Below are 27,199 nucleotides of genomic sequence, written 5' to 3'. Positions count from 1 at the left end.
CTTCCGGTTGGTTCAACTTCCGCTTGGGTAATGTGTTGTTAATCTGCTGGTAAAGAAGTTTGTCAGCTGACCAGTTGTTGAAATAAAATGTAGAAGTTTAAATAAGTAGAAAAGCAGAATTGCGTGAAATTAAATGTAAATCTCAAGGAGCAGCAGATTTCCAGGTAAATTTGTTGATTTATTGATGATAAAAGATGTGACTCCGAGCTTTAGCAATGTTATGGTGCAGGATTCTGGATTAACAGCCATATTAACTTGTTTTATTGTCTTTTTCTACATAGCGTTAAGATAATATTATTAATAATATATAGTATATACTTTTACAATGATCACATTGTGTGTGTGTGTGTGTGTGCATCATTAGAATGGTTAATGACAAACAGCTGACAGGTTGGTCAGAATTTTTTTTAAGTGCAATAGTTGACTTTTTATAACTTTACTGTTAAAGTTAAAGATATTTTTGATATGATTAAAATCAACGTGTTGCTTGACTTTATAATTAGGACAAGTGAATTAAGTTGCCGATTGTTAAACCCGTTTGGAAAACCGACTTCCGGTTTGGAGTGCTTGTTCCTGATTGGCTGCGTCTGCTGTCAATCATTCGCTTCAGTGCAGCCCACAGGATTTCTAATAAACTGCTGAAGATCTCGAGTGAAGGCAACAAGTACATGCTGCATTACAAGACTTTAATAAAATGATAGTGGTCATGGTTCCTCTTATGATTTTTAGAAAGAAATTAATAAATAAATAAATAAAGATAGATAGATAGATAGATAGATAGATAGATAGATAGATAGATAGATAGATAGATAAGACAGTAAGATGAAGGGATGGATTGATGGATGAATGTATGGACGCAGACAGACACATACATGGATGGATAGATATAGTTAGTCAGATAGACAGATAAAAAATTTTATAGCTGGATGGATAGATAAATAGACAGACAGACAGATAGATAGAGAGAGAGTGAGAGTATTGTAGACAGATATAAAAATAGACAGATAGATAGAGAGAGAGAGAGAGAGAGAGAGTGAGAGTCAGTCATATAGGCAGATAAAAAAATGGATTGATGGATAGATAGAAAAATAAATAGACAGATAAATAAATGGATAGATAGAGAGAGAGAGTTAGTCAGATAAAAAAAATTGATGGATGGATAGATAGATAAATTGACACAGATATATAAATAAATGGATGGAGAGAGAGACAGAGAGAGAGAGAGAGAGAGAGATAGATAGGCAAATAAAAAAATTGATGGTGGGATGAATAGATAGACAGACATTATATATAAATAAATGAATGAATGAGAGATAGATAGATAGATAGATAGATAGATAGATAGATAGATAGATAGATAGATAGATAGATAGATAGATAGATAGATAGAGAAAGGCAGATATATTTATAGATCTATTCAGAAACCTGAAGTATACATAAGCGTTCTATAAAGAGCACAGATTCAGCTGGAGTGTTCTCTATAATGAAATGTCCTGCCGGGTCACGGCACTAAAATCGTATTGTTCTGCTCCGGGATAAATTGGATCAAAAGAAATAAATCTCCAACCAGTGGAAAGTTTTAGTTTAAATGCACAGCAAAGTATTTCATCTGGATGTTTGGAGAAACGAACTGTCCAGATGTGAAGGACGTGTAAATCTATTATTCATGCAAAGGGGGGATTTTTGAATGGCCGAGTTTAACATCCCTCGCTTTCGCACGTGCACACGCTTTTAACGAATTATATTATTAATATGATTCGATTATAAATAAATATGACAGGAAACGTCTCCTAAGTTTGCTATATAGGATTTATTATTAATCACGTTACATATGTCCTCCAGACTAGACCCCCCCCCCCCCCTTTTTTTTTTTTTTTTTTACGCAGCGGTACTAAGTAAAGTCTAGATGTTTGTTCTTTCAACAGATCCACATGGCAGGTGTTAAAGTGTTCCTCGAGTCCCTGAGGAGGGGGCTGAAGGTGGACTTGATTAGGGAAGTGGCTCGGCAATACCCGTTCATCTGCTTCGTGCTCGTCTCCATGCTCTCCTCAACCATCGTCCTCAACAGGTGAGAAGGAGGAATGAACCCCGGTGTACGAGATTAATTCGTTCCTTGTAATTCATCCACTCGTTCATTTTCCACACACGGGACAATGTCTATGTAGCGACTGAGGACGAAGGGGACGAGCGACAGGCACCCTTCATCATCATCTTTCGGCTTCTCCCACTAGGGGGCGCCACATCAGATTATCCGTCTCCATACCCCCCTGTTCTCTACATCTGCCTCTTTCAAACCAACTACCTGCATCTCTTTCTCTTTTCCTCCTTCCTGGTGGCTCCATCCTCAGCATTTTCCTACTGATATACCCCATGTCCCTCCTCTGCACATGTCCAAACCATCTCAATCTCACCTCCCTCACCTCAACATGAAACCATACTGTTGCTCACAGATGGTCACGTCTTCTCTCAGCCTGACTTCCACTACTCTTCCCATAACTTCATGGTGTGACTGATAATCAACTTTATTCCTCTGTAGTTACTGCAGGTCTGCACATCTCCCTTAATCTAATGTCCCGATTTTTTTTTGCTAGATCATCATTTAGTAGGTCGAGATGATCTTCGTGTCACGGGGAGGAAAGATAGGAAATCGCATCTTCTGCAATACACTGTGATATGACACGCAGCCTCAGGCGAATTAGTAGAAACGTGATACGTTTTTCTTTTTTTTTATATTTGCTGTAGTATATACTTTTTTTGTTATGTGAAGTTATTTAACATAGATAACATTCCACACTGACACTTGTAGAGTGGAAGCTTCACATCATCTATGACTAATAATAAGCTATAATATTTAAAAAAAAAAACTTTTTTTAGACATCTATTTAACTTCTGCTTATTTCTAATTGTTGCATTTTTTGAGTCTTTGTTCAAAACAGACTTTGTTCAAGACTTTCTAGTTTCTAGTTAAAAAAAAAATTGATGAAGGAAACGTTTGGTTTATTTGTGGCTGTGACGCAATTAAAAACAGGAAAAAAAATGTTTTTCCCTCCCAGACTTTCCACAATATTTAATCTAATTATAAACCTAAAAATGCTCACCGGTTAGTTAAAGAATTTATACCTAAGGAAAAACAAAACAAAACAAATATATATATATATATATATATATACACACACACACACACACACACACACACACACACACACACACACATTGTGTATATAAATCCTGTTCATTGCACCCCACCCGTTATATCTTTATTCCCCACTAGGGGTCGCGCTTTAGTCAATCCACCTCATATACATAAACTCATACCGGCAATTTTTAAAAAAATATTTATTATAAATTTCTTTGCCTACAGTGTCAAAATTTCTATGCACTACTCCCCTTTACATTCATGGCATTTGGCAGACCAGACCATTTTTTCCTTATCTGGAGTGATTTATCTTATTCATACAACTGAAGCTATAGGGTTAAGGGCCTTGCTCAGGGGCCCCCGGAGTGGCAGCTTGGTGTGGCTGGGATTTAAATTCACAAACTTCTTATCCAAATACATTTATAAGACATTTTCCCTGTTTTTTTTCTATGCAACAAACGAACCAAAAGACAAAAAACACACACCGTGAATGAGTGGAAGAAATTTTGGTGGAGAGACGTGTCCTGACATTTTTGGCTTTAGTAGAAGTTGTTATGTAAAACAGGAGAGAGGATGTAGCAGACTCCCTCACCCCCACAGTCAAACATGGAGGTGGAATAATAATGGTTTGGGGTTGTTTTGGAGCAGAGAATATTGGAGAATTATTCCGCAAAGTGGAAGAAAAAAAAAAAGAGTAACATGGCTGCTGTTCCATACTTCACCACCGTGTGATAGCGTCTGAACCTATTTACCATACAACAGTCGTCTGGAGTGTTATTATTGAACCGCCTGCCCAGTCGCCGCACCTAAATCCTATTGAACTGCTCTGGGATGAACTGGATCACAAAGTGATTTCCAACTAGTGAAGAAGAAATACAGTGAAACGTTTGTACATTCATTTTTGATATTAGTTTGTGTTAAAGTTTTTTTTATTTTAATGTATATATTTTTGTCTTTATCATGTGTTATTGACTTTTACACTTCTTCTGTTCTTCTCTGTAGATATCTTTACGTCCTGATGACGTTTTGGTTTTTCCTGGCTGGAGCGATCACCTTCTACTGCTCTCTCAGTCCCAACAGCCTCGTGCCAAACGTCCTGGTTTCCATAACGACCAAAGATAAAGTAAGGGTTTAGAGGTTCTTATTTCCCAATTATGGTGAAACATTCGGGAAATTGACCTGTTGCTGTCTTTGTGTGTGGTGCAGCAGCCGGAGCAGCAGGAGCTCTTCCCCCAGGGCCACAGTTGTACAGTTTGCGGGAAGAACAAGTGCAGACGGCACAGGTGAAGTCTCAAAGACCGACCTGCTACCACATTAAAACCCTGTACAACATTCCCACACCTTCTCACTTTCTCTGCTTGAGCACTTAGACGGCCAAACTCATTTACATAAGGGTACACCCCCCACAATCTAATATCTTTATTATAGCCAAGTAGGCCGTCAAGGTGGTCTTCAACCGTTTATTTGATTGTTCCTATAAGGAATTTGTCTAAGAATGAATATCTTTCTCATATTCTGATATTTTATTGGTACATAAGTACATGGAATTCACCTGAGCTGCACAGTTTGTTGCTGGGATCTTCTTCCACTCCTCTATAATGACATCACGGAGCTGCTGGATGTTAGACACATGGCGCTTCTCCACCTTCCGCTTGAGGAGCCTCACAGGTGCTCAATAGGGTTCACGTCTGGAGACCTACTTGCCCACTCAATCACCTTCAGCTTCCTCAGCAAAGCAGTTGTCCTTTTGGTGGTGTGTTTGGGGTCGTTATGTTGGAAAACTGTTGTTCAGCCGGGTTTCTGAAGGGAGGGCGACATGTTTTGCTTCAGAATGTACATGTTTCACCTCAATGAACAGCAGCTCCCCGGTATCAGCAGCACTCATGCAGCCCCAGACCCCCACCACCAGGCTTGACTGTAGACAAGACACAATTTTCTTGGTACTTCTCACCAGGGCATTGCCACACATGCTGGACACCGTCTGAGCCATACAAGTTTATCTCAGTCTCATCAAACCACAGGACATGGTTCTAGTAGTTCATGCTCTTGGACAGGTCGTGTTCAGCAAACTGTTTGAGGGTTTACTCGTGATCCAGCTTCAGAAGATGCTCTGTCTGGGACGACGGCCTGCAAACCGACTTGTTGCAGTGTGAGCATACGGTCTGAGCACTGACAAGAGAACCTTCCGCTTCTGCAACCTCTAAAACAATGCTGCAGAACTCATGCGTCAGGTTTTTAAAGCAGGTTCAACACCTGAAGCACAGCACGAGGACTCGACTTCTTTCATGGACCCTCACGAGGGCTGTTCCGAGTGGAACCCGTCTCAGAAAACCTCTGTAGGACCCTGATCACTGTACTGTAACTCAGTTTCAGGGTTTTGCAGATCTTCTTACAGCCTCTGCATCATTGTGGAGAGCAACAATTCTAATTCTCGGAACCTCAGAGACTCTTTACCATGAGGTCCATGTTGAACATCCAGTGGTCAGTATGAGAGAATTGGACTCAAAGCACCAAATTTTAACTGCTCTAATACAAGATACACACATTTGTATGGTCAAGCAGACAGAAACATGAATATGATGGAACATGATTTTGTGTTTTATTTATAGACCAGCTCTTCTCCTGGAAAACTACCAGCCATGGTTGGGGTTGAAAGTGCATTCGAAAGTAGACGCGTCCATCGGAGAGGTGCGTTCACTGCTCGTATGTCCACTGTTACGGGTTCTTACACAGTGTTTTAACTTTTTTTTGGTGTCCAGGTCTTGGAGCTGGTCCTCGAGAACTTTGTGTATCCATGGTACAGGTAATGAAATATCGATTTTTTTTTTCCCTGTTATTTTTGTTTGGTTGTAGTTAATCTTTGTCTCGTTCAGGGATATTACGGATGACGAGGCATGCGTGGACGAGCTCAGACAGACGTTTCGTTTCTTCGCCTCCGTTCTGGTTCGGCGAGCCCAGAAGGTCAGCACCAGGTTCTTGGTTCAATACAGTATAAGGTCAAAATTATCAGAAGAATTTATTATTCCAGTCACATGTGGATCCACGAAGTTGGAGGCACACAATTGTTAGGATTAGGACGTCTTCGGATGCAGTAGCTGGAAATTTTCACATCACTTGGATGCAAATGTGCACAAAGCCAGTTCCATGAAGATCTCCTGGTATAGAGCTCTGACCTCAAACCTACAGAACACCATCTATCATATTCAGAGATCACAGACAGTCCAGTGCAGAGTTGGAAAAGTGGTGCTGTTGTATTTTAAGATAAAGCCAAATTGAGAAAACAAATCTTTTGTTTGTTATTTAAGTTATATGTCGTCATTTTCTGACATTAAAGTGCCATTCTTGTATGATTAATAACCCCTGCTTACACGATTCGTTTTTCCAGGTAAACATTCCATCAGTCGCCACTGGCAAAATGCTGAAAGCAGCAATGAAGCACATCGAGATCGCCGCCAAAGCGCAGCAGAAAGGTCGGTCATGTGATTAAGAGGAAAAAAAGTCACTCTAAATGTAATGCGATTAAGGCATGAAGTGTCGGTATTTCCCTGTTGTGTATTGTTATAGGGATGTTAATAAAGATTTTGTTTGTGATTGCAGTGGGTAAAAACCGGACCCTGCAGCAGGTGGCGCTGGAAGAGTACGGCGCAGATCTGCACGTGGCCCTGCGGAGCCGTCGAGACGAGCTGCTCTACTTACGGAAGCTCACAGAGATGCTCTTTCCTTACGTCATGCCTCCAAAAGCTACTGACTGCAGGTGCAGAACACACACACACACACACACACACACACACACACACTTTACAATCAAACATTTCTAACATTGTAAATCATGTTGAGTTTTGTGAACATTCTGAAGAAAAACATGATGACATCACAACAGAACTATAGAATGTACACAATAATAATACAGATCCATGAAGATATAGTAGAGTAGAAGGAGTATAGGAGTAGAAGAGCTCGAGTGATCTGCTGTAGAGCCTTCAACCCTATTGAACACATCTGGGATGAATGGGAATGGCAGCCCAGGCCTCCTCACTTCACCTTCTTCAGTACCTGACTTTACGCTTAATCAGCACAAATCTTCACAACTCTAGTGAAACATCTACCCAGAAGTCTGAAGGTTATAAGAGCAAATGGAGACTAAATGTGGAATAGGATGTTCACAAAAAAGCACATACCAATCTTAAGGTCAGGTGTCCACAAACCTTTTCCGTATAGCGAACGTTAGTTAATTAACACTGTGACGAAGCAGTAACCGCAGATTGAACTTTTTAATCAGTGTAATCCGTGTAAAAATGATGTGATGAAAAGAACGTGTAAAAGTGAAATAAAGGAAGATCAGCGTTTCTTAAACTTGTTTATTAAACCAGTACCCAGTTCTTATCCAGACCAAAGCTTATGTGCCAATTGAAACTGAAGCAGGTTCAGATTTAAAGATCACGATCAGAGAAGAAGAGAGAGATCAGTTCTTCAGTAGCAAATCTAAAAATATTGTTAACAGAAAAAGCACATTATTTTTTTTTTATGTGATTTAGAAGCAAACGTTTGTGTGGTCACTATTTTTTAATTATTTTTTCAAGTAGTCTGGCACTAAGCCTTATTATACAGTAATCCCCCAATTTACCGTGGTACGAATCTGGCGCCCACGGTTTATCGCGGAATTGTATTTGCCACATGACTTATTTGTTTGGCTGATTTTCCCGGTCTTTTGCGGAGAGCACGATCACCCAAAAAATAGGGAATTGTTTTTTATAGAGTTTTATGTTGAAATAATGAAATTTATTCATAGAAATGTAAGTATTCATTATAAAATGAACTAAAATGTTAATACAGTACAGTACATTCATTATGTATTAATAAAATCAATATTAATTTTAACTAAAAATTAATAATGAAATGTATTAATAAAAATATAATTATTCATTATAAAATGAAGTACACGTTTTACTTCATTTTATAATTAATACTTATATTTTTATTAATACATTTCATAATAAAATGAAATCTACATTTTAAATAAAAAAATGAATAATGAAATGTATTAATACAAATTATTAATTCTAAAATGGAGTAAAATGTTAATACATAAAATACAGTACTGTACTGTAAAATAGCATTTTTGGGGGATTACTTTCTTTGAACATCCAAGGTCCCCTGGTGGTCTAGTGGTTAAGATGCAGCGCTCCCACCGCTGCGACCCGGGTTCGATTCCCGGTCAGGGAACCATCCCCAGCCACTCTTAGTGCCGGTCCCAAGCCCGGATAAATTGGGGAGGGTTGCGTTAGGAAGGGCATCCAGCGTAAAACATGTGCCAAATCAAACGTGCGGAGGATCCGCTGTGGCGACCCCTAACGGGAGAAGCCGAAAAGAAAGTACTTTCTTTGAACATCCATCGCTTTATCTTCATCCACTCCTAGATCTCTCTCGCTCCTGATTCGAGAAGTTATGACCGGCTCTGTGTTTCTCCCCACCATGGACTTCATGGCCGACCCTGTACGTAAGGAAGCACTCGTCTTAAACTACATTTACACCTTTGTCGTTTATGGCAAAACAATTTTTTTCCTTTTTTTGCACCACAGACCAATTTTTCCGCAGGAATTTGTATTTTGTATTTGTTAAGTTACATTTGAAGTTTTAAAATGCATCTTTATCAGCCTCTCTTTTATTGATAAAGTTGCATTTTTAAGATTTAATGAATATATATATATAAATATTGTTCACCAGATAACATTTTTTTTTTACTTTGTTGCAATTTTGTATTTTAACACTGATTAGGAATTAGAATTTGTGATGGAGTTTCTTTTCCTACTTGGTTTCCAGGACACTGTCAACCACCTGGTACTCCTGTTCATCGATGACACTCCTGTGAGTGATTATTTGATTTACGTCATTATTGTTTTTCCTTTATTTAGTTAAAAATGGCTCCTAGAACCCATTTACAGCATAACGTAGATTGTGTACAAAAATCAATATAGTGGCCATATTGTAATATTGTGGACCAGCGATTTCTTGTCATCATCAACTAAAAACACACAAAAAAAACACTTAGATTACATGGCATATTGTTACTATAGCCTGGATGACCACTACTACTACTTTAGTATTATTATGATGAGTGCATTTAAATAAACCTTGCAGATAAGACTGTTTGTTCTAGCATCAACGAAGCCTAACTAAAGAACCAGAACAGCGTCTGTCATCCATCATACAGATCTTGTAGAGATTGCTGTCGAAAAGAGATTCTGATCTGTTACTCGTTTGTTTTCGTTTCTGATTTAGCCCGAGCCTGCAACCGAGCCTCCGTCCGCACTGGTGCCCTTTCTTCAGAAATATGCAGACTCGCTCAACAAAAATCTCTCTGTAAGTCATGTGAAGAGAGCTTCTGATAGGGTGATGAACGTGGAGGTGGAAGTTGATGGGGTGATGTGAAATGTCATCAGGGCTTATGCTCTAGAAGTTGGCTGTGAGATAGAGGAGAAGGAAAAATTCTGCAGTGAGTTGAATGAAGTGGTAGAAGGTGAACCTAGGAATGAAAGATTGGTGATTGGGGCAGACTTTAATGGGCATGTAGGTGAAGGGAACAGAGGTGAGGAGGAAGTGATGGTAGGTATGGTTTTAAGGAGAAGAATGTGGAAGGGCAGATGGTGGTAGATTTTGCTAAAAGGATGGAAATGGCAGTGGTGAACACGTATTTTAAGAAGAAGGAGGATCATAGGGTGACGTATAAGAGTGGAGGAAGGTGCACACAGGTGGACTATGTGCTATGCAGGAGATGCAACCTGAAGGAGACTGGAGACTGTAAGGTGTTGGCAGGGGACGGTGTAGTTAGACAGCATCGGATGGTGGTCTGTAGCATGGTTTTGGACCATCTGTGAGCAGCAGTATGGGTTCATGCAGAGGAAGAGCACCACAGTAGCAGGTTTTATGTATCAGGACGTAATAAAAATCAGATGCTTCTGATTGGAAAATGAGGTAAATACACACATATGAACCATCGAATTCAACAAGGGTGTACATTCCTTTTTCTCACGGATATATATCGTGTGTGGGTCACGTGTGTCAGGTGCTGAAGCTGGACTTAAAGGAGATTCGTGAGCAGCAGGATCTGCTGTTCCGCTTTATGAGTTTCCTCAAACAGGAGGGAGCCGTGCATGTGCTGCAGTTCTGCCTCGCTGTGGGTGAGTGTGTGTGTGTGTGTGTGTGTGTGTGTGTGTGTGTGTGTGTGTGTGTGTGTGTGTGTGTGTGTGTGTGTATATACACATATAATCTCTGACATATAGGGCTGCAAGGATTATTTTAGTCGAGCGTTCTCTCGATTATTCCAACAATTAATCAAGTAATCAGATAAGAAGTACCAAATATGTAAATAAAATATTATTTATAAAATAAAATCGTAAAGTTCCTCTGCTTCATCTGTCTTGTTCCGTCTGCTTTAGAGCTGATGGTTAAACAGAGTTCTCTCCAGGGATTCGGAGGCTCAGTTTGCTACCATGTAATTGATTGTAGCGAATTTAATTTTCAGTGCGTGAAAAAAAAAAATAAATTAGTCGGAATTGCTAGAAAACAAATTCGAAATTGTGAGAAAACAAAGTCGGAATTCTGCAAACTTTTTTAATGCGGCGAAAAAAATTAGGCTTCCATTTGATGTTCACCTGTCCAGAGTGCTCCAGAGTTTAGCAGTTGGTGCGTCAGTAGTAATGGTCTGTGGGGAAACACAATGGGCCAAAATGACCAATGAGCATTCATTTGCACTGGGACCTGGTGACTTGAGTGACCATGGCGTTCGTGATTGTATGTGGGCGTGTCCTATCGATACAGTATAGCTGAATCTCCAGAATGTTTAAATATAAAAAATAGTTGCATCACCCAACCACTCCTAAAATTTATACGATATTTTATATTAATATACAATTTTCTGGCCACAAGCTTTAGAATCCTAATTTGCAATATGTGAATCGTGACTCATTAATGTTTTTTTTTTCTGTATTTTTTATATCGTGACTTATGTTTTCCGCTTCTAGAAAGATGAAGCTGCTGAACTTGCATCTAGTTTGTGGCTTCATGTCTTTTCAATGCTATTTTGGTTCTAAATATTGCAAGGTCATCACCTTCACACTAACTACTATAAGACCTAACTTATAGCGAGCTTTTATTAAGATATGTGTATGCGTGTGTGTGTGTGTGTGTGTGTGTGTGTGTGTAGAGGAGTTCAACGACAAGATATTATGTCCGGAGCTGAGCGATATCGAGATGCAGTGCCTCCATAGCGAGGTGAAGAAGATCTACGTGACGTATTGCCTGGACGAGAGCATCGATAAGATCAGCTTCGACCCGTTTATCATCAAGGAAATCCGCAACAGTGAGCACGTCTATATGATTCTTTTTTTAGTGCGCAAAAAAACCCCACTTCACAGATCGAACATGCACTCGCGTATTCGAACGTTAGGGGTCTGGAAGGATTACCTTCATAGGGAACACATGTCTTTAAGTCCTGTCTTTAAGACATGGACACCCCTCACCCCCAATATTATGAATAGCACAAGCAAAAATAGAATTTTCTTTAAATCGAACCTATTACTACATTCTTTGTTCTTTGTTTTTATTATTAATTTCTTTTCTATTTCGCTCTATGAAGTTGCCGAGGGCTCGTACTCGGGCGTCGTGAAGCTGCAAAAGATGACTTGTCTTTTCGAGGCCTATGAGCACGTTCTGTCCCTGCTGGAGAATGTCTTCACCCCCATGTTTTGCCACAGTGATGAGGTAACCGATGCAGAGTATTTTGTTTCTTTATCGATATCTAATGGAGTTAAAAACAGTACTGAAACACAAAGTGTACCTTTACTTGCCCCTGTGTATCATTTTGTAGAGTTTTATAAAAGGCCTAGATATAAAAATGACCAATATTCTACTCAAGGAAAAGTTCTGTTACTTACAAGTGAAGTTACTGGTTTAAAAATCTACTCGAGTAAAAGTAAAATGTAACTAACGGTAAATTTACCGAATATTTTGTATTTTTATTTATTTTTAAATGTTATTTTATTTTTTATTTGTTTTATAAAAAAAAAATTTGTATTTAATTTACATTTTTTAATTTTTTTTATTGTATTTTTTATTTTTTATAAATCTTTTAAAATTAATTTTTATTTAATTTTATTTTTTAACAGCGGGGGCTGGGTGGGTTCTAGTGTCGTTCAAAAAAAGAATGAGATATAAATCTTTTAATACCTTTTGCAAATTAAAGTGCAATACCAAAAAAGTCCATGAGTTTTTTTAAAGTGACTTACTTTTGAAGTTAAAAACAAAACTCCTGTTATAATGTAATTTATAATAATGACACAGCGAGCGCACGCATTGAACAACGTTCGTTTCGATGGCATTCCACGTTCAGATCACTGCCGTCTGGCTTGTCCGTCTTCGTGTTTCTTTTTTGTTAGTTTAGCGTGTTATTTGTTTTATTTTTCTCAAAAAATCGTTGCAGTAGTTTCTGGGAAACGTGATTTTTATTTATTTATTTTTTTTTCCATTTGCGTAATTTTTATTTATATTATTTTTTTTTTTAACTCAGTAAAGGGTATGATTTAAAAAAAGATATTTAGCACAACATTTTAGACAAAACATAAAGTAAAATTACAGATTTTACAAACTACTTTTAAAAAGTAGAAGTACACAATTTTTATTTTTATTTTTTTGCACACAATTGTATAGGATATCTTTGGATAGTATGAACTGTTCTCTTCACAAAAGCAACATATGTGTAGGGTTTATTTTTTGGCATCTCCACAGTGTAACGACAAAAGATTGCATGAACTACTTGTGTACGAGGTCATAGGTTTTTTTTTGCAAAGTTAATTACACATCTGGCACGCTTTGTCGCAGTATTTCAGGTACCTGCTGTGTGGTGTGGAGTCTCCTCTCAGAAATGCGAAACTAAACAGGTACGTGTGTGACGTCGTAATGACAAATTTTTAATAATTGATACGACCCTATTTTATTAGCAAAGATCCTCAAAGACATGGAGTGCAGCTGTTTCATTACTCATAATGTAGTGCAGATGTTCCTAGTTTTCTGCAGTAACCTCCCTCCACCCCCTCCCTCCCCCTCCACGCCCCTCCCCTCCCCACTGTGCCTGTTATTCCAGGAATTTGAGTTTGGATGATTTAAGGTAAGTTGATCAGCATGCATATGTTGCCAGTGTAATGCGTGACCCCCCCCCCCCCCCCCCTTAGTCCCACTGCATGCAAGCTGCACCAGCCTGAATGCAGCCGCAAGCATCTGTGCACCGTATCTGGCCCCTCTTTTTTTTAAATCTTGAAATTTTACCTCAGGCAACATATCTGATGGTATACATCTGGTTGCAATATGCTCCAAATACATGCATCATCATCGCCCCTTCAATAATCTGTTCAAAAAGACATTGGATTCAATGTATTATTTACCTCAGAATTCTACAATCATCTCATAATGAAGTCTGTTTGAAATCTTTGCAAATGTTTCCAAATGAGCACTTGTACATAAGTATTCACCTTTTCTCAATACTTTCTCGAAGCTCCTTTGCCATCAGCCTCACGTCTTTTTGTCTTTTTGATTATGATGCTACAAAAGTCTTGACGCCAATCATTTGGTGTTCGGTGCCTTGAAACAGTATTTCTTCTGCCCTGTATCTCACTCCATACATCTTGCAGTTTTACCCTGACCACCTTTATAGTACCTACTCATAAGAAGGCATTGAGTCACCCTGGTGCTGCCACCGCCATGCTTCACTACTCAGGGGCCCAATGGTGACCGCACGTCGATTAGCATTGCTGCGTTTTCAGCACACGCAATATTTTGTGGCATGGTCAGTAAGTTGAATTTGGGTCTCTTTAAACCATGTTTGGAGTTTCCAAATAATTTTTATTTATTTATTCAGAATTTCAATTTGTAGCCCAGCTTTGGTTGCACTGGTTGTCCTGTGAACAATTTCTTCCTTTCCGAGCCGTGTATCTCTCCTCAGTGTTACCTTTTTCTTTTGAGGAAAAAATTTTCGAGACTTGTTTTGATACAGAATATGGACAAAAGTTCATGGACACCTCACCATGAGATTGGCTTCTTTTTGAACATCCTATTCTACATCGAGTACCCATTTCCCAGTTATAATAACCTCCAGTCTTCAAGGAAGATGTTCCACTAGATTTCCTGGAGATTTGTGCTCATTCATCCACAAAGGTGTTGGTAAAATCAAGTACTGATGTAGGTGAGGAAGTGAGGAGGAACGGGGGTGGTGTTCCAATTAATCCCAAAGGTGTTCAGTACGGTTGAGGGGTCAGAGCTCTGAAGCAGGAGATCTTCCACTAAAACCCATGTAAAGAACATCTTTGTGGAGCTGGCTTTGCGAGATTGGGCCTTCTAGTTCATGTGAAGAGGACATTACTTGCTACTAATTATATGACTTCTGTTGGAACCTTTTGATTGGACATTCGGGGGCATCCAGATGAGGACGAGCTCCCTTTTTTTAGTCCGGTTCCTTGTAAGGTTTCTCTTCTTGTACCATCTCAGGAAGATGACTGTGACTCCTTGTCACAGTCACCAATGGCTCACTCATTAGTGATAAACTAACAAGTCTAAGAAACAAACGTATAGGCAATAAACGTAACCTTCTTTGTAAAGCTGCTTTGAGACAATGTTCATTGTGAAAAGTGCTCTACAAATGAAAGTGAATTGAATCGATGGGTTCACAGCAGCATCTGGCTCACGTACCACAGGCTTTGCATAACCTACAAATCCAACACAGTTCATTTTCTGTCCAAAAGAACAACAATGTGGAAGGAATTTTGGACATTTGAACAAGGCAGTGTTTAACTCTCATAGGGATTTGATATTTAAACCACTAACCCTGTTGTAGAGTTTCAGTCTGTTTACTAAATTACTATTAATGATATTTGTTCTGGTTAATATCCAAGGTTTTGCTTTGAGACACACCTAATTATTAAATACACCAAGAAACTACTTGGAACTACAACCGTCTGTACAGGTTTTATTAGCATACGTTTCAAAAGTCTATTACTGTACGGACAAAAAAAAGTTTGTGGACACCTAACTTTAAGATCTGTATGTGCTTTTTGAACGTCGTATTCCACATTACGTCGCTAGTTTGCTGTCATTTTACCCGGAGGTTCTTCGGTTTTGCTGATTAATCCGCACCAAAAGTGGATCGCTAATCCGTACCGATAGTTTTTCCGGTCTGCTGTCGTTATGAGTGCGACCTCTAGAGGCAAATCATTGAAGTTAGAAGTTACGTGCATTTTATTTTTTTTTTTACGTGCAAGATTACGCGCTGCACGGAGAGCGCTATATTGGATTTAACGATCTAATTCATGAAATAAATAATCTATTCATAAAATTGTATATTTATATTTGATTAAGCACATTTTCATTATTCAGCATTTTATTTGTACTTTTTTTTTTTGTGCCATAGTTCTATTCAGTATTGTTTTACAAGTGTTTATTTGGTGTCGTACAAATCCACTATTTGTCAAACGCTACCAACCTCCACTTTTCTAAGATGAGGTTCCACTAGATGTTAAAGATTTGTGCTCATTCCGCCACAAAGGTGTAAAGTCAGGAACCGATGTATGAGGAGACCCCGAGTTTCGAGATGAGGAGGCCGTTAGAGTTTGAAGGATTGGAGCTTTATAGCAGGCCACTCAAGATCTTCCATTCAAAGCCAGGTAAAGGAGATCATGGGGCTGGTTTTGTGCATGGGGACACGGAAGCCCTGAGAACAGTTTGTGGAGGAACCACATGGCGCTTCATGGGTCCTGATACTTTTGTCCATATAGTGTGTTTCTTGCTATCAAAATTCAACAGAAAGTAACAGAAATGACTGGTGTGTCTCTCCCATTATCCAACGCTGCCTGTTTATACTGGACCGTGTGTACGTGTAGCTCAAACGTCACACCTGCACGACGGGCTAATAGTATCGGCAACAAACCAGCGCCTGTAGGCACCAAAGTCACGCTTACATCAGGCTCTTCGTCTGTCAGAACCATCTTAACACTGCGGCCTAGAATACGAAAAGCAGTCCCCAGTACAGTGACGTGAGTCATGCTTCGCGTGTGTGTGTGTGTGTGTGTGTGTGTGTGTGTGTGTGTGTGTGTGTGTGCTCGCACGCTATGGTCCCTCGAATGCTGATCTAAGACCAGTTTTACCCCCAAAAAACAAGGCATGAAACACACCATCCTGGTTTTTTATTTTGCAGCCGTCGCACGTCCATCGCGAGTAATTTGGGACTTTTCTGAGGCAAGTCGAAGCTGTTCTGAGATCAGCATATAGTAAAGGCGTGTTTTTTCAGAAAGTATCAGCATCGTAGACAGCATGCTTTTCTTTCACCTTTTTTTTGCGCTTTGCATTGCGCCTGTTTGTTTATTTTTTTAAATATACGACTTTATAAGAGAGAAAAAAACCTCCCAGAATCGCTTGTGCATCTACTCGACCCTAAATCCATCGTTATGATGAAACTTCTCCCGGGGTTTGAGATTCATGTGTGTGTGTGTGTGTGTGTGTGTGTGTGTGTGTGTGTGTGTGTGTGTGTGTGTGATGTGCGTGTGCAGGAACCCACCGAAGCGTGGCGAGTCGTTCGGGATCAGCCGCATCGGCAGCAAGCTGAAGGGCGTGTTCAAGAGCAGCACCATGGAAGGAGCGATGCCGCCCTCGTACACCATGGTCGACGGAGAAGAGGACACGGTGAGGCCTCCCCTCTCGAGCGCTAGCGATCTAAACGAAGCGGGAAACGGACCGACGCATTCCGAGGTTTTCCGCTTCGTCCCCGAAATGTTTCGATGCGATGACGGACTCTTCGTGTTCTTTTCTCGACGACGTTGCTTTTTTTTGGGGGGGGGCTGGGATTTGAACTCAAGACCTTCTGATCAGAACTTCTTATACACCCTCCCCCCTCAAAAGTATTGGGACACATAACTTCTCCTGCCGTATGTGGTTCTTCTCCCCAAACTCTTAAGTTGGAGGCCCCACAGGCTTGAACTAGGAGACCCAAACCCGCTCCAGCATGACTCGACCTGTGCACAAAAAACAGCTCTATGAAGATATACCCTACATGGATTGAAAGAGGTGGAAGATCTCAACCATATTGAACATCACCCCAAGGTCTCCTCACTTCACCTCCATGACTTTACTAATGCGCTTGTAGCTGAAGAAGCCCAAATCCCCACAAAATTCAGTGGAATGTCTGATTAGAAGAGTGGAGGATTTTTGCTGTTATAAGAGTCCAAGAACCAGGGAATCTTATGGTCAGGTGTCCACAAACTTTTGCTTTTGGTGAAAAACGGGTACCTGCTGGAACAGGTTTGGGTTCTTCTAGTTCCCGAAGTGAAGGGAAATTTTCTTGACCTTTCTCTAATCCATTCGTGGTATCAGTTTGGGGAAGAACCTCATAAGGCTAGAAAAGTCATCGCTGGATTCTTTTGAGCAGATTTTGGTGAAGATCTTGCACCCTACTGGTTTTGTGTTTCCCAGGTGGAGGAGGCGACCATGGTAGTGGAGGACGAAAGTCCCGTGCCGGTCGAAGTGGTGGCTACTCCAGGAACCCAGAGGAACCTGTCGGCGTGGACCATCTCCATACCTTTCATAGATTTCTGGGAAGACGAAGCCAAGAAAGAGCGCCTCCCGGTGTTCTGCATCGACGTGGAGCGGCACGACCGCGAGCAAGGTGTTCGCTCGGACTCCATACACCACAATGATTTTACTTCTTTCCATGTTTTCTTCCCCCCTTTATTCTCTCTCTCTCTCTCTCTCTCTCTCTCTCTCTCTCTCTCTTCCTTTGTCTCTCTCTCTCTCTCTCTCTCTCTCTTTTCCTTTGTCTATCTCTCTCTCTCTTTTCTCCTTTTTTTTGTCCATCTCCCTCATATCTCTCTCACTCTCTCTCGTTTCAGTGGGCCATGAGACTGAAAGCTGGTCGGTTCTCAGAAGATACCTTGAGTTCTATGTCCTTGAATCCAAACTCACCGAATTCCATGGTACACAAGATCATTTTTTTTTGTCTTAAAAAAAAAAAAACCTAAACCTAAACTCTCTCTTTTCTTTATTAATTTTTATCTTTTTTCTTTTATTTTTTATTTTTTGAATTCCAGGTTCATTCCAGGATGCGCAGCTCCCTTCCAAAAGAATTATCGGACCAAAGAATTTCGAGTTCCTGACCTCGAAGCGTGTAGAGTTTGAGGAATACCTGCAGGTAAAAATAGAGGAGACCACAGCAGGGTTCGGTTCCTAATCATAGAGTCTGGAGAGAAAAACAACAATTACCTAAGAGTCATGCTCTCTCTCTCTCTTTCTCTCTCTCTCTCTCTCTCTCTCTCTCTCTCTCTCTCTCTCTCTCTTTCTCTCTCTTTCCCTCATCTGTTTCCTCTCTCTCTCTCTCTCTCTCTCTCTCTCTCTCTCTCTCTCTCTCTCTGTCTTTCTTTCCCTCATCTGTTTCCTCTCTCTCTCTCTCTCTCTCTTTCTCGCTCTCTCTCTTTCTCTCTCTCTCTCTCTCTTTCCCTCATCTGTTTCTCTCTCTCTCTCTCTCTCTCTCTCTCTCTCTCTCTCTCTCTCTCTCTCTCTCTCTCTCTCTCATCTGTTTCCCTTCTCTCTCTCTTCCCTGTCTGTCTTCCAATTTTTCTTTCCCTCATCTGTTTCCTTTGTTTCTCTTTCTTTCTTCCTGTCTGTCTCACCTTTTCTCTTTCCCTCACCTGTTTCCTCTCTCTCTCTCTCTCTCTCTCTCTCTCTCTCTCTCTCTCTCTCTCTCTCTCTCTCTCTCTCTCTCTCTCTCTCTCTTTCTTCCCTTCCTCTTTTCTCTTTTTCTTCCCCCTTTCTCACTCCCATTTTTCTTCTCTTCTCTCTCCTGCAAAACGTATTGAAATCGCTATAAAATGAAAACAGATTCAGAAACGGCAGATTTGTTTATTCCTGTGAATGTAATTTATCACCACACGGGTCTGTGACTTCATAATATTATTTCTGACTGTGTGGTTTCTGATCAATGATCCTGTCACGTTGTGTTTTTTTTAAACATGTGGCACGTCCTGTGTGTGTGTGTGTGTGTGTGTGTGTGTTTACAGAACTTGTTGCGACACCCTGAGCTGAGCAACAGCCAACTCTTAGCAGACTTCCTGTCCCCTTATAGCACGGAGACGCAGTTCCTCGACAAGATGCTGCCTGACGTCAACCTGGGTGCGGAAACAGTTTGCAGCAACTCCTTACAGCCTCAGAATCATAATCTCATTGGTTATTTATGGCTGCATACAAAAACGAATAAATGTTTTTTGTTTTGCGCACCATTCCGTGTGAACGGTGTGAAAATCCCCCCAAAGAAACAATCAGGTGACATCAATAAAACCAGGCCACGTCTGTTACAAGCACGACCACTTCACACGCCACGGAGATCCCAATTCCAATAAAATAGTGTTTGATCATTACAGTCTGCTGCAACATGATTGGCTGATTTACGTAAATGCAGAAATGTGTGCAGCTGCTTTTCCATCATTTTTGTTTGATTTTCCAGGAAGGATTTTTAAGTCGGTACCAGGGAAACTCATCAAGGAGGTACGAGCCTCATCACTCCCACAATAATCACTTTTTATTAAAAAATAAATACAGGCTGTAAACTGAGGTGTGACCAGACGCGTTGTTTTTGCAGAAAGGACAGAACCTGGAGCCGTTCCTCCAGTCGTTCTTCGTATCGTGCGAGCAGCCGAGACCCAAACCGAGCCGTCCGGAACTCACCGTCCTCAGCCCGACTGCTGGCAGCAATAAAAAGGTAGAAATGTAAAAAAAATAAATAAAATGTGGCGTCTATAAAGGTATATGGATTTTGGGTCAATCAGGTCGAAGCACATTGGGTAAACGTGAAAACGGACACGGAGGTCTTGTTTGTGGCATTTGGCAGACACCCTTGATTTTTTTTGTTTCTTCTCCATTCACAAATAGTTGCTTGACCACACCCCGGAATTCCGCACACTGGCTTATTAAAACTATATAATGTGTTACACTGTGGACAAAAGTATTGGGACACGTGACTTTTCCAGCCATATGTGGTTCTTCTCCAAACTTGTATAGGACAGCTATGGATGCAGTAATTTCCCTTTCACTCGAACTGGGAGACTCGAACAGTGTCAATGTGCACAAAGTCAGCTCCATGAAGATCTCCTGCTATAGAGCTCAACCCCTCAGCCCTAATGAAACGCTGAATTGGAACGCTGACCGCACCCCAGGCCCTCCTCACCTCCGCACATATACGAAAGTCTTGTGGATGAATCTAGAACATCTTCCCTGAAGAGTGGAGGTTATTGAAAACAGCAAATAGGGACCAAATGTGGAATCCGGTGTTCCAAAAAGCTAAATCTTATGGTCAGGTGTACCATAATATGTATGTAGTGTACATTTTCCTGCAGACACACAGGTTCCCAATTATGTTCTTGCAGAAAAGGGGCGAGGAACACCGTGCTTTCTAAAATATTCAAAGTGGAGTTCAAGGTGAATATACCTCTCACCCATCAGGATTAGAAATGAAAGCCAGGTTTATGGAAGTTTCTCTTTGCTTTTTTTTTTTTTTTTTTTATCAGCAACTGACATTTAGAAATGTGTGTAGTAATAATAAAAAAAATTTAAATCCTCGATGCGGATTTAAGAGTGGTGCTCTCTAGAAGATGCTTTCACACAGCTGTTTAACTGTGTGACTCAAAAGTCATCAGAAGTACAGTAATCCCCCGGTTATTAACGGATAAACGGACACCACCCCAAAAATCCTATTTTATGTATTACGGTACTGTACCGTATTTCACTTTTTTTCTTCATTTTATAATGAATAATTATATTCTAGGTTCCCTGGTGGTCTAGTGGTTAGGATGCGGCGCGGGTTCGATCCCCGGTCAGGGAACCAACCCCAGACATTAGGGTTGTACAAGCCAGTGCACTCTTAGTGTTGGTCCCAAGCCCGGGTAAATGGGGAGGGTTGCGTTAGGAAGGGCATCCAGCGTAAAAACGTGCCAAATCGAACATACGGATCATGAATACGGATGATCCGCTGTGGCGACCCCTAATAGGAGAAGCTAAAAAAAAGTTATAATTAATAATTATATTCTAATGAATAATTTTCATTAATTCAACATAAATATAAGGTTTTCGGTCTAAGTTGCTATCCGCGAGAGACCGGGAAAATCTAATTAGCTAATTAGTTACTCGGCAAATGCAATTCTGCTGTAGGCAGATTCGACCATATGTTTATGGTATTTTAATCACTGATCAAAATACCATAAACATATTCAAATGGCTTTATTTGATTAATTTGTAGAGAGCTTTCAACAACGGACATTGTCCCAAATCAGCTGTACAGGGATAACAAGGTTACGAAGTCGGAATGTATAAATTTAGAGCCTAATTTTAGTTTGTTCCTCACAATTTTATCCCTTAAGGTTACGAGCCAGTGGTGACTGTGGCATGAAAAAAAACTCCCTGGTCTGGCAAGAAATCTTGACTCATCTGGGTGGTACTGATTTGCATTTACTACAGAACAAAGACAAAAAAAGAACACGTCATCAGACATTAACTGTTGAGTCACGCAAACCGCCCTGCTTACAAAACCACAACAGTTGAACAACAGCGTTTAAGCATCGTCTAGACCAGCGGTCCCCAACCTTTTTTGCGCCACCGACCGGTTTAACGTCAGACAATATTTTCACGGGCCGGCCTTTAAGGTGTGGTGGATAAATGCAACAAAATAAAATGATACGACCATAAAAACTGGTATTTTCAAAATATAATAATAAACGTGAATCCACTGTGTTGTTGTTTGTTCATTTTGCTCGCTTGGGGGTTTTAGTTTAGCGGTAATGTATTATGTGTTAGCGGCCGGAGCCCCTTTAAGAAGGTAGTGGATGAAGGTAAGACATGTGACCGAGGCATCATGACATGCATCAAGAGTAAGTCATAGACAGATGTGGCGGAGAAAATCCGGTCATTTTCCAGAATAAAAACGTTCAAAATCTGATAATAAATAAAACGGAAATAATGTAAGTTATATATTCTTTCTGTGAGGCCCGGTACCAATTGACCCACGAACTGGTGCCGGTCCACAGCCCGGTGACCGCTGGTCTAAAGAGCACTACTCTTAAATCTGCATAGAAAAAAAGGAAGAAAAAAATTAATCCACCCTTTTCTTTTCTTTTTTATTACACACATTACGAAATGTTAATGGATACTAGAATGCACCATGTGTCATCTGTTTTTTAAAAAAATCCTTGAGGTTTAAAAAAAACGAAAACAAAAACACTTCCAGTCTGAACTCTGGATGGATTTCTCTGCAGCTGGATCCATGAGGTCCATGAGGTTACTGTTCGAGGTCGACCGATAGTGGATTTTATCGATACCGATCACTAGGTTTGATCGCACCTGCCGATAACTGATTAATCAACTAATCGAACAGTTTTGCACTCAACCTCAACAATGATGGAACTATAATGAATGGTGTCACCAGATGAAGATGGGTTTGAAATACTCGGCCCATCTGATGTAAATGAACTAATGCTTGTCAGATTGTTGGATCAGAAGGTCAAACACAAAGTTGCCACTGTTGGGGCCCTTGTTCGAGGCCCTTAACCCTCATCTGCTCAGTTGTATCAAGGAGATAATTGTAATGCATGTAAAAGAAAAAAAAGTTTGTTTTGGTATTTTGCAATAATTTAAACTGTTTCATAGCTTAACTGTTTTTTTTTTTTTTTTTTTTCTTCTGTATTTTTATGATCATTTTTGCTGCTGTAACGTTTCACATTGTGGGACAAATAAAGGTTTCTCTTCTCTTTTAGCTCAACAACGAACTGTATAAAAACAACGCCGCCCACGTGGACACCATGGACAAGAAGCATAAGCAGAACTATTTTTTCGAGCCGATGGAGCTGGAGGGGGTTTATGACTATATGATGTTTGTGGGTGAGTAACAGCACTTGAAGATTACACTTAATTACAGGAATGAGGTAAAATTCGTGTCCACCCACTAGTTGCAGTATTACAGCTGGAGAAACCAGTGTATACACACACACACACACTTTACCTCCACCAACACAGACAAACTGTTCCTATACCGTTCATCACTGCACAAGTACACAAAACACACCATACGTCATCCTGTATAGGAAATTCACACATTTACTACTAATTACTATCATTGTGTGTGTGTGTGTGTGTGTGTGTGTGTGTGTGTGTGTGTGTGTGTGTGTGTGTGTGTGTGTGTTAGGTCGTGTGGTTTTCCACATGCCTGACTGGCTGCACCACATGCTCGCTGCAGGTCGTATACTCTTCAAGAAGACCCTGGAAGCTTACATGGACCAATACCTCCAGAACAAACTGGACCAGATCCTACAGGAACATCGCCTCGTGTCCTTAATCACACTCCTGAGAGGTTTTTATTTTTTTTGTATTCATTCCTAAAATTTATTAGAAAAAAAGAATCTCTAACAGGTTGGTAATTAAATTTTTTTAAGTATTCATTTATTTAAAAAAAAAAAAAAATCAAATCTAGGGTTACCGGGCTGTTTTTCAAATAGGTGACTAATAGAAAGGGAAAACTTTTTGACCCTTGGAGATGCTTTTAGTCTGGAAATCAAGATGCACCATTAATACCATGAATCATTTTAAACTATAAAGGGAAAGAAGAAAAAAAAAACCCGACTCTTGGCTTAGAAACTGGAGCTGTGTGACGGTGCAGACTTTGTTTACTCGGCTAGACGTTTCTCGAGGAAGGTCTGAGAAGTGAAACCACAGTGCCTTTAAATAAAAAAATGGGTGTGTTTATAGGGCCGCTCACCCGCTGCCACAAATGATTATGGTTCTTATCCATGATGCTGCTTCTAGAACATGCTCTAGAACATTAAGTAACTATCTTTGTTCTGTCGAAGAGCACAAGAAAACACGAAAGAGTAAAAAATATTATAATGCGAGTCTGAGGGTGACCCTGATTTGGGGTTCTTTTCCCGCCATCCTCTAGATGCAGTGTTCTGCGAGAACAACGAAGAGCGCTCGCCTGAAGACAAACAAAGGAGAGCCAAGCAAACCTTTGAAGAGATGATGAACTACCTGCCAGGTCAGTAACGCCACTGAGAACATCAGAAATCTCGAGTTTCTCCATTTCCAGTCTGGTTAGATGATCACTGATCAGGATTAAAAATGGCAGGCAGGTTTATGGAAGTTTACTTACCCAACAAGAACTCCCATAAATCTGAGAACACGGTGAGAGGAAGCTCAGTGGTAAAGATTTGGGATTTCTGATCAGAAGGTTGTGAGTTCAAATCCCACCACCACTAAGCTTAAGCAGTTGGCAGATCTTCATCCAGGCCGACACTTATTTCATTCTGGATAAAGATCTGCCAACTGCTTAAGCTTAGTGGTGGTGGGATTTGAACTCACAACCTTCTGATCAGAAATTCCAAATCTTATCTCCTGAGCTAGGACATTTTGAAATTCAACCTGTATTTGTAAAATGGTACCTCAGTGATTAAGATGTTGGACTCAGAAATCCAACAAACCCACTGCTAAGCCCTTGAGCAAGGCCCTTAACCCCCAACTGCTCACTTGTATAAATGAGATGACTAAGTGAAATACGGTATTTGGCAGAAGCCCTTAAAGCCAAATTAATCAGTAATTAGATATTTGGCCCACGATCCTCAACTTTCTGGTTTCAAGACTGGAATTTCGCTAACCGATAAACATTCACTCACTTTAAATCAACAAATACAGCTTGATCTCACACTTAATCTTTCACCCTGAAAACTGTTTACAAAGTGCTGACAGTTGAAGATCCTTTCCTTAAGCCCCTTCTGCCGAAGACCAACTGCTGATTTGAATGAACAATGATGGCTTTGACTCCTCTAGAGCTAATTTTAGTGTAGGTGTTTTTTTTTTGGATTCAATAGAGAGACCACTCTTTTTTTATTCCGAGCAGATTTGTGGGTTTGTGAATTTTCAACGCATTTTCCTTACTTTTCCCTGATGGGATTTGAACTCATGACGTTTCAACCACCGTAACCACCGAGATACCGTTTTATAAATACAGTTGAAATTTCATAATGAATGTGTTTATAGTATTTTACAGATTTTAAAGTTGAACTCGAATGTCTAAGTTTAGTGTCTATAACATTGAATCCCTAATGAGCGAGCCAGTGGTGACCCCAGCGCTGAAAACCCAGACTCAAAAGGGAACCCGTCCTCGTCTGGGTCACATTGAATGTCAATTCATTAGTTGTTTTTTTTTTGGGTTTTTTTTACACAAATTTAAATTCAGAAACATCGATCGTCTTTGCGAAACCTCTCTCACTTGGCCGTCTACGAAATCCGGGAGGACGTCGTTAATTCGGTGTCACGCAGACGAGGACGGGTTTCCATCTCGGATAGTTTTTCCAGGCCACAGTCGTCACCACTGATTCGCTCATTAGGAAAAAACTTTATAACCTTTTATTCTCTGTTAAGTTGCTTTGAAACACTGTCTATTGGTAAAACCAGCATGAGGATCCTATGGATATGAACATATTTTGAGACACTGTGTATTTCTCATTTACAGTATCCTCTTTGTTTTACCCGCCGAGTAATCTTTTTTATAATAGCATGCCTCGACTTGAAGCGAGTTAAACGGCATCAGTGGTTATTAACGTGATGTTTCTGATCTGTTAGATACCGTGGTTAAGTGTATAGGTGAGGAAAACAAATATGAGGGTATACAGCTGCTCTTCAACTGCCTCCAGCAGCCTCTCCTCAACAAACAGGTACTCCGTCTACGTGTGTGTGTGTGTGTGTGTGTGTGTGTGTGTGTGTGTGTGTGTGTGTATCTCATTGTGACCTCTCTACCCCCCATCTTTTAGATAACTTACCTTCTGCTCGACATTGCAGTTGAAGAGCTTTTTCCAGAGCTCAGTGCGGTAAACCACTTCCATTGTAAACATCAATCTTTCCTCCCTAACGCCGTCTTGTGATGTCATAACGTCGCTTTTTTTTTTTCCCCTTCTTTCATCTCAGAAAGAAAACCCAAGAAACAGCCCGATGTAAAGCATAAACGGCGGCTCTCTGTAAATGTTAATGCTCTCGAAGACTTACGGACATTCCAGTGTTTATTATTGTTGCAGTGCTGAAATAAAATATATATTTATTCATTTTAATACACGGGTTTTGTTCTTCTGGCAGAGTGAAACTATACAAGATACATTCGATAACACGACTGGACTATTTGTCTGCAAGTCTTCCAGTTTAAATGTAAATCTATATCTCGGCATAGCGCCACGCGGAAACGCTCGGGGCCCTCGAGAAAGGCTCTTAAGCCTCTGTGCTCCAGGGGGCGCTGCATCACGGCTGACCCCGCACTCTGTTCCCTTTTTTTTTTTTACAGAAATTCATCGACCTTGTGTATTCAAGAGAAGGAAAAATAAAGAATGGTATCACACCTCGATGACAATTTCCAGACACCACTGTGCAAAGATTCCGCAGAAGAAATATAAACATTCGAGAAAACATTCTGACTGACACAGCTAAAAAAACATGCAGAAAGACGGCAGGCGCACCCCCACCCCCGAACTGAACTTTGGTGAACTTTGAGGAAGAACTCTAATCACAGTGCTGTTGTACCACTAGTACGCCGTTCCCCGTTCCCAGCTCATTCGTCGCTGTGTAACAAACGACAGGTGATGAAATACTAGAAGTTTTTATTGAAGGCAATATTTAGTGTTCAAATGTGTTGCTGCCCAAGTAGGACACACATCTGGATTTCATTTAGTTTTACCGCATTTGGCAGATGGTCTTGCAATAATCCATAAATACCAGCTTTCTAACATCAACTGGGATATGAGAGGAAATGTAAAGAGTTTCTCTGTTGGATCAATAAAGCATTTAAAATATAGATATATAATAATAAGCACTTCTTTCTACGACCACAAACCGTTTGAAGCTAATTAGCGAAAGAGGAACCCCCTAGAAATGTGTTTGTGCTCACACAGGAAGTAGGTGTCCCACAAAGATCACACCAAGAAATAAAGGGTGGAAGTTGAAGGCAAAAACAGA

At 40.4% G+C, this 27,199-nt stretch overlaps 1 protein-coding gene across 13 annotated transcripts; it reads left to right on the top strand.

Annotated features, from left to right (window-relative positions):
* On the top strand, positions 1 to 26,304 carry snx14 (sorting nexin 14). 13 transcript variants are annotated; one of them, XM_083535008.1, is made up of 30 exons: positions 1 to 164; positions 1,907 to 2,068; positions 4,139 to 4,259; positions 4,343 to 4,419; positions 5,746 to 5,824; positions 5,896 to 5,939; positions 6,010 to 6,097; positions 6,522 to 6,606; positions 6,734 to 6,890; positions 8,554 to 8,629; positions 8,957 to 9,001; positions 9,416 to 9,496; positions 10,200 to 10,314; positions 11,340 to 11,495; positions 11,772 to 11,896; positions 13,013 to 13,071; positions 13,275 to 13,298; positions 16,726 to 16,858; positions 17,645 to 17,837; positions 18,061 to 18,144; positions 18,259 to 18,359; positions 19,225 to 19,336; positions 19,668 to 19,708; positions 19,803 to 19,922; positions 22,966 to 23,089; positions 23,394 to 23,558; positions 24,144 to 24,239; positions 25,823 to 25,914; positions 26,011 to 26,067; positions 26,169 to 26,304. In XM_083535008.1, the coding sequence occupies exons 2-30, from the start codon at positions 1,932 to 1,934 to the stop codon at positions 26,199 to 26,201; spliced, it is 2,820 nt and encodes a 939-aa protein (XP_083391134.1). In that variant the 5' UTR covers positions 1 to 164; positions 1,907 to 1,931; the 3' UTR covers positions 26,202 to 26,304. The 13 variants fall into 13 exon arrangements, 12 of the variants coding, with proteins under 12 accessions (XP_083391134.1, XP_083391140.1, XP_083391137.1 ...); XR_014532393.1 differs by having other exon boundaries at positions 2 to 164; positions 1,926 to 2,068; positions 23,394 to 23,621; positions 23,954 to 24,239; positions 26,165 to 26,304; XM_083535011.1 differs by having other exon boundaries at positions 2 to 164; positions 1,926 to 2,068; positions 4,346 to 4,419.
* Positions 26,305 to 27,199: the final 895 nt, after the last annotated feature.

This window comes from Silurus aristotelis (genome assembly GCF_946808225.1).
Source record: "Silurus aristotelis genome assembly, chromosome: 29".
Taxonomy (NCBI): Eukaryota; Metazoa; Chordata; class Actinopteri; order Siluriformes; family Siluridae; genus Silurus; species Silurus aristotelis.
This window is presented reverse-complemented; position numbering and strand designations above follow the sequence as displayed.

Bases quoted from the DNA above. Each gene is read 5' to 3' on its own strand.
- snx14 (XM_083535008.1), top strand. From the start codon at position 1,932: ATGGCAGGTGTTAAAGTGTTCCTCGAGTCCCTGAGGAGGGGGCTGAAG. The intron at 2,069-4,138 runs GTGAGAAGGAGG...TCTTCTCTGTAG, and splicing joins TCAACCATCGTCCTCAACAG to ATATCTTTACGTCCTGATGA. The intron at 13,299-16,725 runs GTAAGTTGATCA...GTGCGTGTGCAG, and splicing joins TTGAGTTTGGATGATTTAAG to GAACCCACCGAAGCGTGGCG.